The sequence below is a fragment of the Phyllobates terribilis genome, unplaced genomic scaffold (genome assembly GCF_046119375.1).
Source record: "Phyllobates terribilis strain yellow unplaced genomic scaffold, ASM4611937v1 Scaffold_5__5_contigs__length_657084704, whole genome shotgun sequence".
Taxonomy (NCBI): Eukaryota; Metazoa; Chordata; class Amphibia; order Anura; family Dendrobatidae; genus Phyllobates; species Phyllobates terribilis.
Window position 1 is genome coordinate 75,002,766 of NW_027362765.1, and position 11,914 is coordinate 75,014,679.

The 11,914-nt window shown below is 42.8% G+C and overlaps 1 protein-coding gene across 3 annotated transcripts in view; it reads left to right on the forward strand.

Moving 5' to 3' along the window:
* Nucleotides 1–11,474, forward strand: part of LOC141272062 (uncharacterized) — a 101,591-nt gene extending 90,117 nt beyond the window's left edge. For 2 of the 3 annotated variants that reach the window (XM_073682368.1, XM_073682369.1), the window contains exon 7: nt 9,102–11,473. In XM_073682368.1, the coding sequence (XP_073538469.1) occupies nt 9,102–10,348 (1,247 nt within the window). In that variant the 3' untranslated portion in view covers nt 10,349–11,473. Of the gene's footprint in view, nt 1–9,101 lie in introns of all 3 variants that reach the window. The other variant, XM_073682370.1, reaches the window with a different exon arrangement.
* Nucleotides 11,475–11,914: the final 440 nt, after the last annotated feature.

The window sequence follows — 11,914 nt, forward strand, 5'->3', positions numbered from 1 at the left end:
AAACCATTATTACCCTCCCCCAGAGTGGTCAACCAAAAAGATCACTCCAAAGCCTATAATAGTCCACGAGATCATAAAGAAACCTTGGCCGGACTGGGGCTAAAAAGAAGCCCTGGCACACAAACCCCACCAGCCCACATAATGTAACACCCATCAGACCCAATAAGTGAATTTTGCTTTTTCTTTGTCGTACCCCTCACCATTCTCTTAAAGGAGTTATTTGAAGAGTCACATGTGAATGGCGCCGCACTGTGGATGATCCACAACAGCTCCATTTACATGGTGCTCTTCAAAGCTACGTTTCTCAGGATCGAGGGAGTCCCAGTGGTCAGATCCACAGCAAACGGAAAGTCATCCCCTATCCAGAAGAAAGGGGATAACTTCTAAACTTGGAGTAACTCATTTAAACAGGTTTTTCAAGATTTATTTCTACTTGCCTATAGGAATGTTGAAAATAATAAACCATTAATGACAATCCTGAAGTTCAATGCCACCTGTCCGACAGAAGGACAGGAGAAGTGTTACTGTGCAGTGTATATATAGAGGACAAGAGGAGTGGTGCTGTGCAGTGTATATATAGTGGACAGGTGAAGTGGTACTGTGCAGTGTATATATACAGGACAGGAGAGGTGGTACTGTGCAGTGTTTTTATAAAGGGCAGGAGAAGTGGTACTGTGCAGTGTATATATACAGGACAGGAGAAGTGGTACTGTGCAGTGTAAATAGACAGGACAAGAGAATTGGTACTGTGCAGTGTATATAGATGTTTGATTTTGATGTGTGAGTCTGATGTGTGACTTTCTTCAAACATCAGAATCAGAATCACAATAACTTTTAGTCACCCTGAGTATTTTTATGGTTGATCTCATAAGACAAGAAAAGCTGCTAGTTGCTATCACTTGACTGAATAGCGCAATGGTAAGGCATCAGCCTCTGAAATGACAGTGTCAGAGTTCAAATCCCAATAGGAATAGGAATGTTTTTTTTTTAATTGTGCCTGTTTAGCACACAAACTACAGGGGTGTTTTACTTTTAATATCTGACACTCTGATTGTCATACTGATGTGTTAAGAGTTTCAGACACGCTGTCTATTTGCATGGTAAATTACATAGCCAAAGTAAATTGGGAGTTTGCAGCCAGTACTTGGGTGGATGAAAATAAAAATTTACAATAAAGAAATGTTATCATTAGACCACTTTAAGAAATTATGCAAATATAAAGTCACTTGGAAATAGATATGTAGTAAATTATTGCCTCCCAAATTACTTTGGCTATGTAATTTACCATGCAAATAAATGGCGTGTCTAAAACTCTTAACACATGAGGATGACAATCAGAATGTAAGATATTAAAAGTAAAACACGCCTGTAGTTTTTGTGCTAAATCAGCATAATTTAAAAAAAAAATCTTATTCCCGTTGGGATTTGAACTCTAACAGAGTAGTTTCAGAGGCTGATGCCTTACCATTGCGCTATCCAGTCAAGTGATAGCAACTAGCAGCTTTTCTTGTAATTATAATTTATAATTATAATTTATTACCACTAACCTAAAGTACAATATATCACAAAAAACCATTCTCAGAATTACTAGAATCCACTGAAGTGTTCCAGAGTTATTACCTCATAAAATGACACTGGTCAGAATGGAAAAAAATTGGCATGGTCACAAAGGTGAAAAACGGCTTTGGCGCAAAAGGGTTAAAAAAAAAATATATCCCTCGACCAGGACTGCTCTGCTAATTACAGATCTGTTTCTGTCAGGGTTCCTCAAGGTTTAGTATTAGTCCCTTTCCTCCTCTCTCTATACCCTGCCTTTTTGGACATACCATCAGCAGATTCGGTTTTCAGTATCATCTATATGCTGATGACAACCAATACCAGGGATTGTCTGTCCACTGTCTCTAACATTATCTCCTCCATGTATCTGAAACTGAATCTCCCCAAAGCTGAACTTCTCGCGTTTCCTCCATCTACTAACCTACCTATACCCAATATTGCCTTTGTTGAATCAGCTATAAATTCCAAGCAGCACTCTCACTGTCTTGGCGTCATATTTGACACCGAACTATACTTATAGGGGTTGTCCACTACTTATTATCCCCTCCCCGATGTATCCCTCCGGGGCCCATAAGTGTCTTTGCAATTACCTTCTGTTGCAGTTACTGCCTGTGAGCGGCGCTATCGCAGGCAGAACCTGCAACAGAAGGTATTTACAAAGACACTTATGGGCCCCGGGTGGATACATTGGGGACATAATAAAAAGTTGTGGCCAATTTCTTTAATTCCCTATATCCAGTGTCAGACTGGGGTGCCAAGGGTCCGCCAGTAACCAACTCCAGGGCTCCACTTTTCAGCGACATGCAATTGTGACATTATTTTCAATCACAAATTTATATAACAATGAACTAGGTAGATTGTTAAATTATTAAGATGCTACCTTTGTCTGTACATAGTGATTCAAGTATATTGTGCCAAGTACTGCTCATACAAGAGTTTGGTGGCAGACTCTTGCAAAGGGACTCACCAATGGATTCTTCTGTGGGCCAGTCCAAGCCGGCCTATATCCAATTACTCACTCGTTCATATTACCTGCATCTTAAAAACATCTCCAGAATCCGACCTTATGTCACCTTTGAAACTGCAAAAATTCTTACTGTCGCTCTTTTTCATTCTCGTCTGGACTACTGCTACTCCCTACTGATCGGTCTACCTTTTACCAAACTTTCTCCTCTGCAATTCGTCCTGAATGAGGCAGGCACAGTTGGATTTCTGTCCAGCAGTTACACATATGCCTCCTCCTTGTGCCAGTTATTGTTCTGGTCATCCATTCTCAACAGAGTACAATATACACTTATCACTCACTCACAGAACTCTTCACAGTTCTGCACCACCATCTTCTCCCTCTTCTGTGTACCACCATACCCGTGCTCTCCGTTCTGCATCTGATCTAATACTAATAGTCTCCAAAATCTAAACCTCCCACTTCTGTCTCCAAAACTGCTCTCTTGATGCGCCTGTTTTCTGGAATGTAGTAGCCTGGGTGATCCGATTAATACCTAACCCCCACATTTTTAAGCGTGCTTTAAAAACACATCTCTTTAGACAGGACTAAAACCTAACTTCACTAATCTAACTTTTCTCTGTTCCATTTTTCTAAAATTTCCTCAGAATCAGGTCCCTCCTATTTATCTGTCTCCACATCCTCCATGTGACGCGCCCCCTGGGCCGTGTGTGTGTGGGGGGATACCCGGAGCCGGGTCCCCGTGTGATGCTGGAGGTTGTAGTCTCCGTGGCGGCGACCCTGTCCGTGCCCAGGGCAGTCAAACCAAATGGCCAGTCTATATGCTGAATGTCCGACTACGCCACCTGTGGATTGCGGTCAGAGTGAACCGCCGCTGCAGGGCAGACCGCTGAGGCTGGTGTTGTGGGTGCAGCTGAGGGTAGTATAACTCCCCACGGGAGGAGTATAGCCTAAGGGCAGTGAGTGCGGATGTTGGGGGTGATGGTGCGCGGGAGCAGCAGTAACGACACGGAGTCCTGTAATGCAGTCGAGGGTATTTACTCACAGTTCTTTATCCACGTTACTCCAGCTGGTCATAACGTCCCATGTCGCACTGTGCTCACTAGGTGAGGGGCTCGGCTGACTCCCAGATAACTTTGGAGCATTTCACAGGACCCCCTTTGTGTGTACTTTCTCTGGCCTGTCATTCCCCACCAGTGACCACGTTTCTGTCCAGCTGCCTCGGGCCTTTTCGGGTAAACGTTGGTGCCGTTTCCCTGACCCTATGTGGTGCCTTCCTAGCGGGTGTAGCGAGGGGCTGCGCCACATAAAATGTCACAGCCTCCGGTTTCTAGCTGAGGGTAGTTCCCCACCTCCACTAGTTTCGGGGACTGGTCTCCCCCTTTGGCCTGACCCCCCTACGCAGGTAGATTCGGGCGTGCGGTGGCGACTCCACACCCCTGGGGTCCCTTCATTCCATGTTCCTGGAGCCTCCTCTGCTCCTCTTCCTTCCTTCTCCTTCCTCCAGGCTCCGGCCGCTCTCTCAGGCCTGCCTGCGGAGCAGAGCTCGGTCTAGGCCTCTGCTCCCTGTCTTCTCCTCTTACTCTCAACTCTCTCTCCTTGCTCTTCCAGTGCTGGCTGGGCCTCACAGGCTAGGCCCGCCTCCGAAGCAGAGCCCCATGCAGAGGCCCTTACTCTGTCGCTTCTTCTCTTTGACTGAACTGAACTGAACTCAACTCCACTGAACTGAACCCAGATCTAAGATGGTGCCCACCTTTTATACCTCCTTCTCAGTGCACCCAGGAACTGCTCTCTCCCTCCTATGCACTACAGGGTTCCCCTTCCTTGGTGTTCCCTCCCCCCCACTCCAGCCAGGGACAGGGACTGTCGTGCTCCACTTGAAGCATATCGGTCGCCCTGCCACCCCCAGAAATGTGGTGTAATGCATGCAGGTGTCAGGGTCCTGATCCACACTCCATCCTTACCTGGAAGTGAGATATCGCACATCTGGTTGAGATGCAATACCTCTGTAGCGACCGAACCCTCGGGGCGCTACACATGCACCCAATAGCACTTGGTAGCAGCACTTAGATACGAGCTGATGACCGGATCCTGCAGCTTTATATCATAACCCTTAATTATTATAATGATGGCTGGACCAAACGAGCGCGTTTTTCTTACTGTGTCCCCCTATTTCACTTATTTGTGTCCCCCCCCGAGCAGGACCCTCACTCCTCCTGTAACTGTTGAATTATCTGTTACTTTGCATTGTCTTTATTGTTTGTACGTTTCCCCACTTAATTGTAAAGTGCTGCGAAATATGTTGGCACCATAGAAATGTAATTATTATTATTATATGTTTGCCTGTTCACCCTTTCAATAATCCTCCTGCCCCCGGCCTCGTCAGGGGCAGCCTTGAGTACGAGGAACTAAAGATCCTTGACTCTGTTTGTAAGAGGATCTCTTCAATATCTCATTCATTGGAAGGGTTATGGGCCAGAGGAAAGTTTGTGGGTGTCAGCTACTACTATTAATGCGGACAATTTGATCAAAATATTCCACTGATCCTTTCCAGATAAGACTGGCCCTAAGGATCCAGAGGCCCCTTGAAAGAGGGAGGAGGTACTGTGCCATCTGTATCAGTGTCTGCCCTTTTCACCTTTGCGTCTGTCGCCAGGCAGTGCCTTGCTCTCGTTGCAGGTGACGCTTGTTGACAGTTCTAGTTTTGTGTTCTGAGACTTTTAGTTCTGACCACACTGGGATATATGGACTGGGTTGCCAACCGACCATAAATTTACAGGGAGTCCATGAAAAGCAGGTGTTTTTTTTTCTGCTGTCCGTTGTATATGGCAGGAAATCCACCGCATACTACGGTGATTTTTTTTTTCCGCTTAAACGCTGTACATGCGCAAACAATTCTTGCTTTAGTACAACGAACTTGAGAGAGGAGAGTGGGTGGAAGAGAGCCTAGGGTCAGAGCAGTAGACATGGGCTAATCAGTGGTAAGAGTGGGCTTCTTTTGCATGCATACCTTCTGATCCTATGCCTGGCTCAGAACAAGAGACACCAGTCCAGCATCTGACGTGCAGCTAAAGCACTCCAGCTGAGCTCCCTCTGGGCCCAGGGCTGGGCAGCTTTCTCGTCTCTCTCTCCGCAGCCGCTCCACGATTCATTGTGCCCTGCCATTGTGGTTTGAATTGTATGGTCCCATGACTCCCACCGCCAGATGCCACACAGTAGTCCACCGTCGCCATGATAGACCTTCGTCAACTGTCTCTCCAGGAGGGTCTCTCCCTCCTCCAGGATTCATCTTGCTGCTGCTAGTTAATAAGGCTGAATTCGGCAAATAGTATTAGTCAGTTGAGGTGGGCAAGTGCATAGCACGGTGCACCACTCAGTTACATAGCTCCCCTGGAACTGTATAGAAAATAATGTATATTATAATGTGTGGTGCTATCATATCGCCACGCTTATTATAATATACAGTGGGGAAAATGAGTATTTGATACACTGCCGATAGTGCAAGTTTTTCCACCTACAAAGAATGGAGAGGTCTGTAATTTTTATCGTAGGTACACTTCAAGTGCGAGCGACAGAATCTAAAAATAAAAAACAGAAAATCACATTGTATGATTTTTAAATAATTAAATTGCATTTAAATGCAAGAAATACGTATTTGATCACCTACCAACCAGCAAGAATTCTGGCTCTCACAGACCTGTTAGTTTTTCTTTAAGAAGCCCTCATACTCTGCACTCAGTACCTGTATTAATTGCATCTGTTTGAACTCATTACCTGTATAAAAGACACCTATCCACATAATCAATCACACTCCAACCTCTCCACCATGGCCAAGACCATAGAGCTGTCTAAGGACACCAGGGACAAAATTGTAGACCTGCATAAGGTTGGGATGGGCTACAGGACAATAGGCAAGCAGCTTGTTGAGAAGGAAACAACTGTTGGCACAATTATTAGAAAACGGAAGAAACACAAGATGACTGTCAATCTTCCTCAGTCTGGGGCTCCATACAGGATCTCCCCTCGTTCGGGAAGGATGATTCTGAGAAAGGTCAGGAATCAGCCCAGAACTATATGGGAGGACTTGGTCATTGACCTAAAGAGAGCTGGGAACACAGTCCCAAACATTACCTTTTGTAACACACTACGCCGTCATGGATTAAAATCCTGGAGTGCACGCGAGGTCTCCCTGCTCATGCCACCACATATCCAGGCCCGTTTGAAGTTCACTAATGACCATCTGGATAATCCAGAGGAGGCATGGGAGAAGGTCATGTGGTCAGATGAGACCAAAATAGAACGTTTTGGTATCAACTCCACTCGCCATATTTGGAGGAAGAAGAAGAACGATGAGTACAACCCCCAAGAACACCGTCCCAACCCTAAAGCATGGTGGGAGAAACATCATACTTTGTGTGTGCTTTTATGCAAAGAGGGCAGGGCGACTGCACCATAATGAATGGTGGATGGATGAGGTCATGTATCACAAGATTTTGACCAACAACCTCCTTCCCTCACAAAGAACATTGAAGATGAGTCATGGCTGGGTCTTTCAGCATGACAATAACCTGAAGCACACAGCCAAGGCAACTAAGAAGTGGCTCCATTATAAGCATTTCAAGGTCCTAGAGTGGCCTAGCCAGTCTACAGACCTGAACCCAATAGAAAATCTTTGGAGGGAGATGAAACTTAATGTTACCCAGCGAAAGCCACAAAACCTGAAGGATCTGGAGAAGATCTGTATGGAGGACTGGGCCAAAATCCCTGCTGCAGTGTGTGCAAACTTGGTGAAAAACTATATGAAACTTATGACCTCTGTAATTGCAAACAAAGAATTCTATGCCAAATATGAAGTTCTGTTTTTCTATTGTATCAAATACTTATTTCATGCAATAAAATAGTAATGCATTATGTACAAATCATAGAATTATTATTTATTGTTATAGCGCCATTTATTCCATGGCACTTTACATGTTAAAAAGGGGTATACATACAAAGACAATTACAATAATCTTGAACAAAACGTGACGGTGACTGGTACAGGAGGAGAGAGGACTCTGCCCGCGAGGGCTCACAATCTACAAGGGATGGGTGAGGATACAGTAGGTGAGGGTAGAGCTGGTCGTGCATGAGGACAGAATACCCTCCCAGAGCAGTTGCTTAGATGTGAACTGCCTCCCGCCATCATAGACACTCCTTTTGATGATGCTCCAGAGGTTCTCAATGGGGTTGAGGTCAGGGGAGCATGGGTGCCACACCATAAGTTTGTCCCCTTTTATGCCCATAGCAGCCAGAGATGCAGATGTGTTATGTGCAGCATGAGACGGGGCATTATCATGAATAAAAATAATCTTGCTGCAGAATGCACGGTTCTTCTTCTTGAACCATGGAAGGAAGTGCTGTTTGAGAAACTCAACATACATTATGGAGTTCATCTTTACCCCTTCAGGGATCCTAAAAGGGCAGACAATCTCTCTCCCCATGATTCCAGCCCAAAACATTACTCCACCTCCTCCTTGTTAGCGCCGTAGCCGTGTTTGCATGGGGTGTCCATCAACCAGCCATCCTCCACTCCATCCATCTGGACCATCGAGATCATTTCATGCATGAATTTTTTTGTTCTTTATTAAAATGAAAAGGTTGAAAACTCTGCTGTGCATAATAATTTGGAACATGCATTTTGAGTGCAGTTTGAGTTTTTTATTTTTTTAAAAATATACTGTTATCATAGGCAGTTTGTACAAAAACCTTTCAATTGTACTCTAATAGTTATTTGACTGGAAAATTACAATGACTGCAATTGATATAGGTAATTTGGGAAAATCTGAGAAAATATTATTTGCATAATAATTTGGAACACAGTGTACTACTGCTGGAGTCCAGGGGATTGCTATATACACAGCGCCATAATAATATATACCATATATTTCCCCCTATCTATCACCACACCATATAGTATATAGTTCTATATTATGGTGCTGCGTATATAGTAATCCCATATGTTCCATACCCACAAATGTCCAGAATAATGTGAGATACTTAGAATTATACCCTGTACACAGGACTGGAGAAGTGATACTATGCAGGAGTTAGAGGGTGAAGGCATTTGGAATGTGCCAGTGGCTTGCACCAAGTCTGTCAGGGCTAGCTATTTTTTAGCATGCGACCTCTAATAGACATAGAAATGTGTACATGAGCAGTCTATGCTCCTCCCATGTGCGTTCCTCCATGGTTGAGTGCTTCTACCAGTCAAAGTGTGGATGAGATGGAATTACCTAATTAATTACAGAAATCTTCACGAATCTCTTCTTGAAATGTAACTGCAAATGATTGGTGACAGACACAGTGAAACATGAACTTACAGAGAAGTGAAAATTTGAAAGAGCACAACCTAGTGGACTAACACCATAAACTATCAATCCCTCTTTTGTGGTCTACTGTCTTAGGCTGTTGATAATTGAATTCTATTGCAGTTTTATATGGAAATATTACGGTTTAAAGTATATAACAAAATCAATATTAATATCATTCAAATGCAGTGTTATTTAAAAATAATAAAAATCTGTTTTATTCTTGGCAGATGACTGTACCAGGAGCGCCGAGGGACATTTGATATTCTCAGATTTTGCAGCTGACAGCACCCCAGATACATGGGAAAAAACTGTCATTTTCGTAGATGCACCTCAAGATCGTCTCAAAAAAAATCTGTCATCTGATCCTTTTCAAGAAATCCTCTCTACTGCTTCATTAAAGACAAATATGCAGATTGAAAGTCAAAAAAGTTCTGTTAAAAATGACAAAGCTTACATAGGGGAGAAATCCTTTTCATGTTCAGAATGTGGAAAATATTACACTAGTAAATCAAGCCTTGTTATACATCAGAGAAGTCATACAGGGGAGAAGCCGTATTCATGTTCAGAATGTGAGAAATGTTTTACAGAAAAATCATATCTTGTTAAACATCAGAGAATTCACACAGGGGAAAAACCATTTTTATGCTCAGAATGTGGGAAATGTTTTAATTGGAAAGCAAGTCTTGTTACTCATCTGAGAATTCACACAGGGGAGAAGCCATTTTCATGTTTAGAATGTGGGAAACGTTTTAGAGTGAAAGCAAAACTTGAAGACCATCAGAGAATTCACACAGGGGAGAAGCCATTTTTTTGCTCAGAATGTGGGAAATATTTTAACCTGAAAACAACTCTTGTTACCCATCTGAGAAGCCACACAGGAGATAATCCATTTTCATGTTCCGAATGTGGGAAACGTTATAGGATGAAAGCCAACCTTGAGATACATCAAAGAATTCACACAGGAGAGAAGCCATTTTCATGTTCCAAATGTGGGAAATCCTTTAAACGGCAATCAGTTTTAACTCTACATGAGAAAATTCACACAGGGAAGAAGCCGTTTTCATGCTCAGAATGTGGAAAATATTACAGTAGTAAGTCAAGCCTTGTTACACATCAGAGAAGTCACACAGGGGAGAAGCCGTATTCATGCTCAAATTGTGGGAAATGTTTTCATTGGAAAGCATGTCTTGATAAGCATCTGAGAATTCACACAGGGGAAAAGCCATTTTCATGTTCAGAATGTGGGAAATGTTTTAGATTAAAAGCTCGACTTATAATACATCAGAGAAGTCACACAGGGGAAAAGCCATTTTCATGCTCAGAATGTGGGAAATGTTATACTACCAGAACAATTCTTGTTACTCATCAGAGAAGTCACACAGGGGAAAAGCCATTTTCATGTTCAGAATGTGGGAAATGTTATAGTGTGAAACACAAACTTAAAATACATCAGAGAACTCACACAGGGAAGTAGACATTTTATTTTTTTTAATTGTTTTATTGACAACATGTGCTAGAAAAACATATAAGTTATAGGAATTCACTCATCTACAAAAGAATAGGAAAACAATTTAGTGCACTAAATGATTATTAGAAAACGTATACAATTACCATTTATTGTGTTATTGAAAACTAATAAGAATAAAACAATACACCTATTTGAACAAAGTATGTAGTTTTCATTTGTATAACTACAGTATAAAGGGTTGTCTGTTGACACTTTCTTCAATCCTATTTGACATTGACCATGCAGAGCTGATGTATACATGATCAGGACAGTTGCCAAGGTAGCCATTCAATGCCCCACTTGTTTCATCCATTTAATAGGGTGATCCAATAATATGAGACCCGGGACATACATAGAAATCATGAGGTGTCAAAGGAAAAGTTGGAATTGAAAGCTCCTTCAAACCACTCACCCCTAAACAAAGCCATTATTTAGTGTGGTCACGAAGAGTATAATTCACAACTTTTAATGACAAGGAAGAGAGAAATGTATTGTGACATGTACACAAAAATAATGATTCACCTTAGTGTTCCACCCACTATCATACAACTTCCATGGTGTCCACCCAGTACAACACCCCCCAAGATGGCTCTATTCATAGTATAATGTCCCCACAATTCCAACTACACATTTTACCTTTTTGTTAATCCCCACATGCGAAGAATGTCTTCTCTGTTCATTCCCCTACACACTGATGCCCCCTCAGTTCACCCACACAGTATGATGCCTTTTACAGTGCCATTCACCTAAATTATGAAGCCCCCACAGTGTCTCAAATACAACATGATGCCCTCAGTATGTTCCCTAATTCAGTATGAGGCCACCACTGGGCTCCCCAATGCAGCATAATGTGCCCACTGTGTCTACCAATACAGTATGAAGCCACAAAAGTGGTCCTCAATACATCTTTGTGTCCTTCCTCCTCATGCAGGAAAATGTACCGAAGTTCAGGAAAGCCGAAGCATCAAAACCGCAAATTCTTGGTAAGAAACTTTGTTCTTTATTCCATGTCAATTAAATGAACAAGAAGACACAAAAGGCACCATTTCGGCCATAAATGTCCTTTAACAACCCCAGAGAAAAATTTATGCAGCTCTAGTATACAGACAACATGACACCATTTAAATATGCTCCACGTGATAATGGCTCCTTGTCTTCCTCCTCCCAGGAGCTCTACATTATAAACTTCTGTGAAGCAACTTGGGTTTCAAGGTGCTCACCACACATCTAGATTAGTTCCTTGAGGGGACTAGTCTCCAAAATGGGGTCACTTGTTTAGGCACATTAGGGGCTCCCCAAACATGACATGGTGTCCGCTCTCGATTACAGCCAATTTTGCGTTCAAAAAGTCAAATGGTGCTCCTTCCCTTCCAAGCACTGTCATGTGCCCAAACAGTGGTTTTCCCCCACATATGGGATGTCGGCGTACTCAGGAGAAATTGCATAACAAATTTTAGGCTCAATTTTCTCCTGGTATCCTTGTGAAAATAAAAACATTTGAGTCTAAAGTAAATTTTTTGTGAAAGAAGTTAA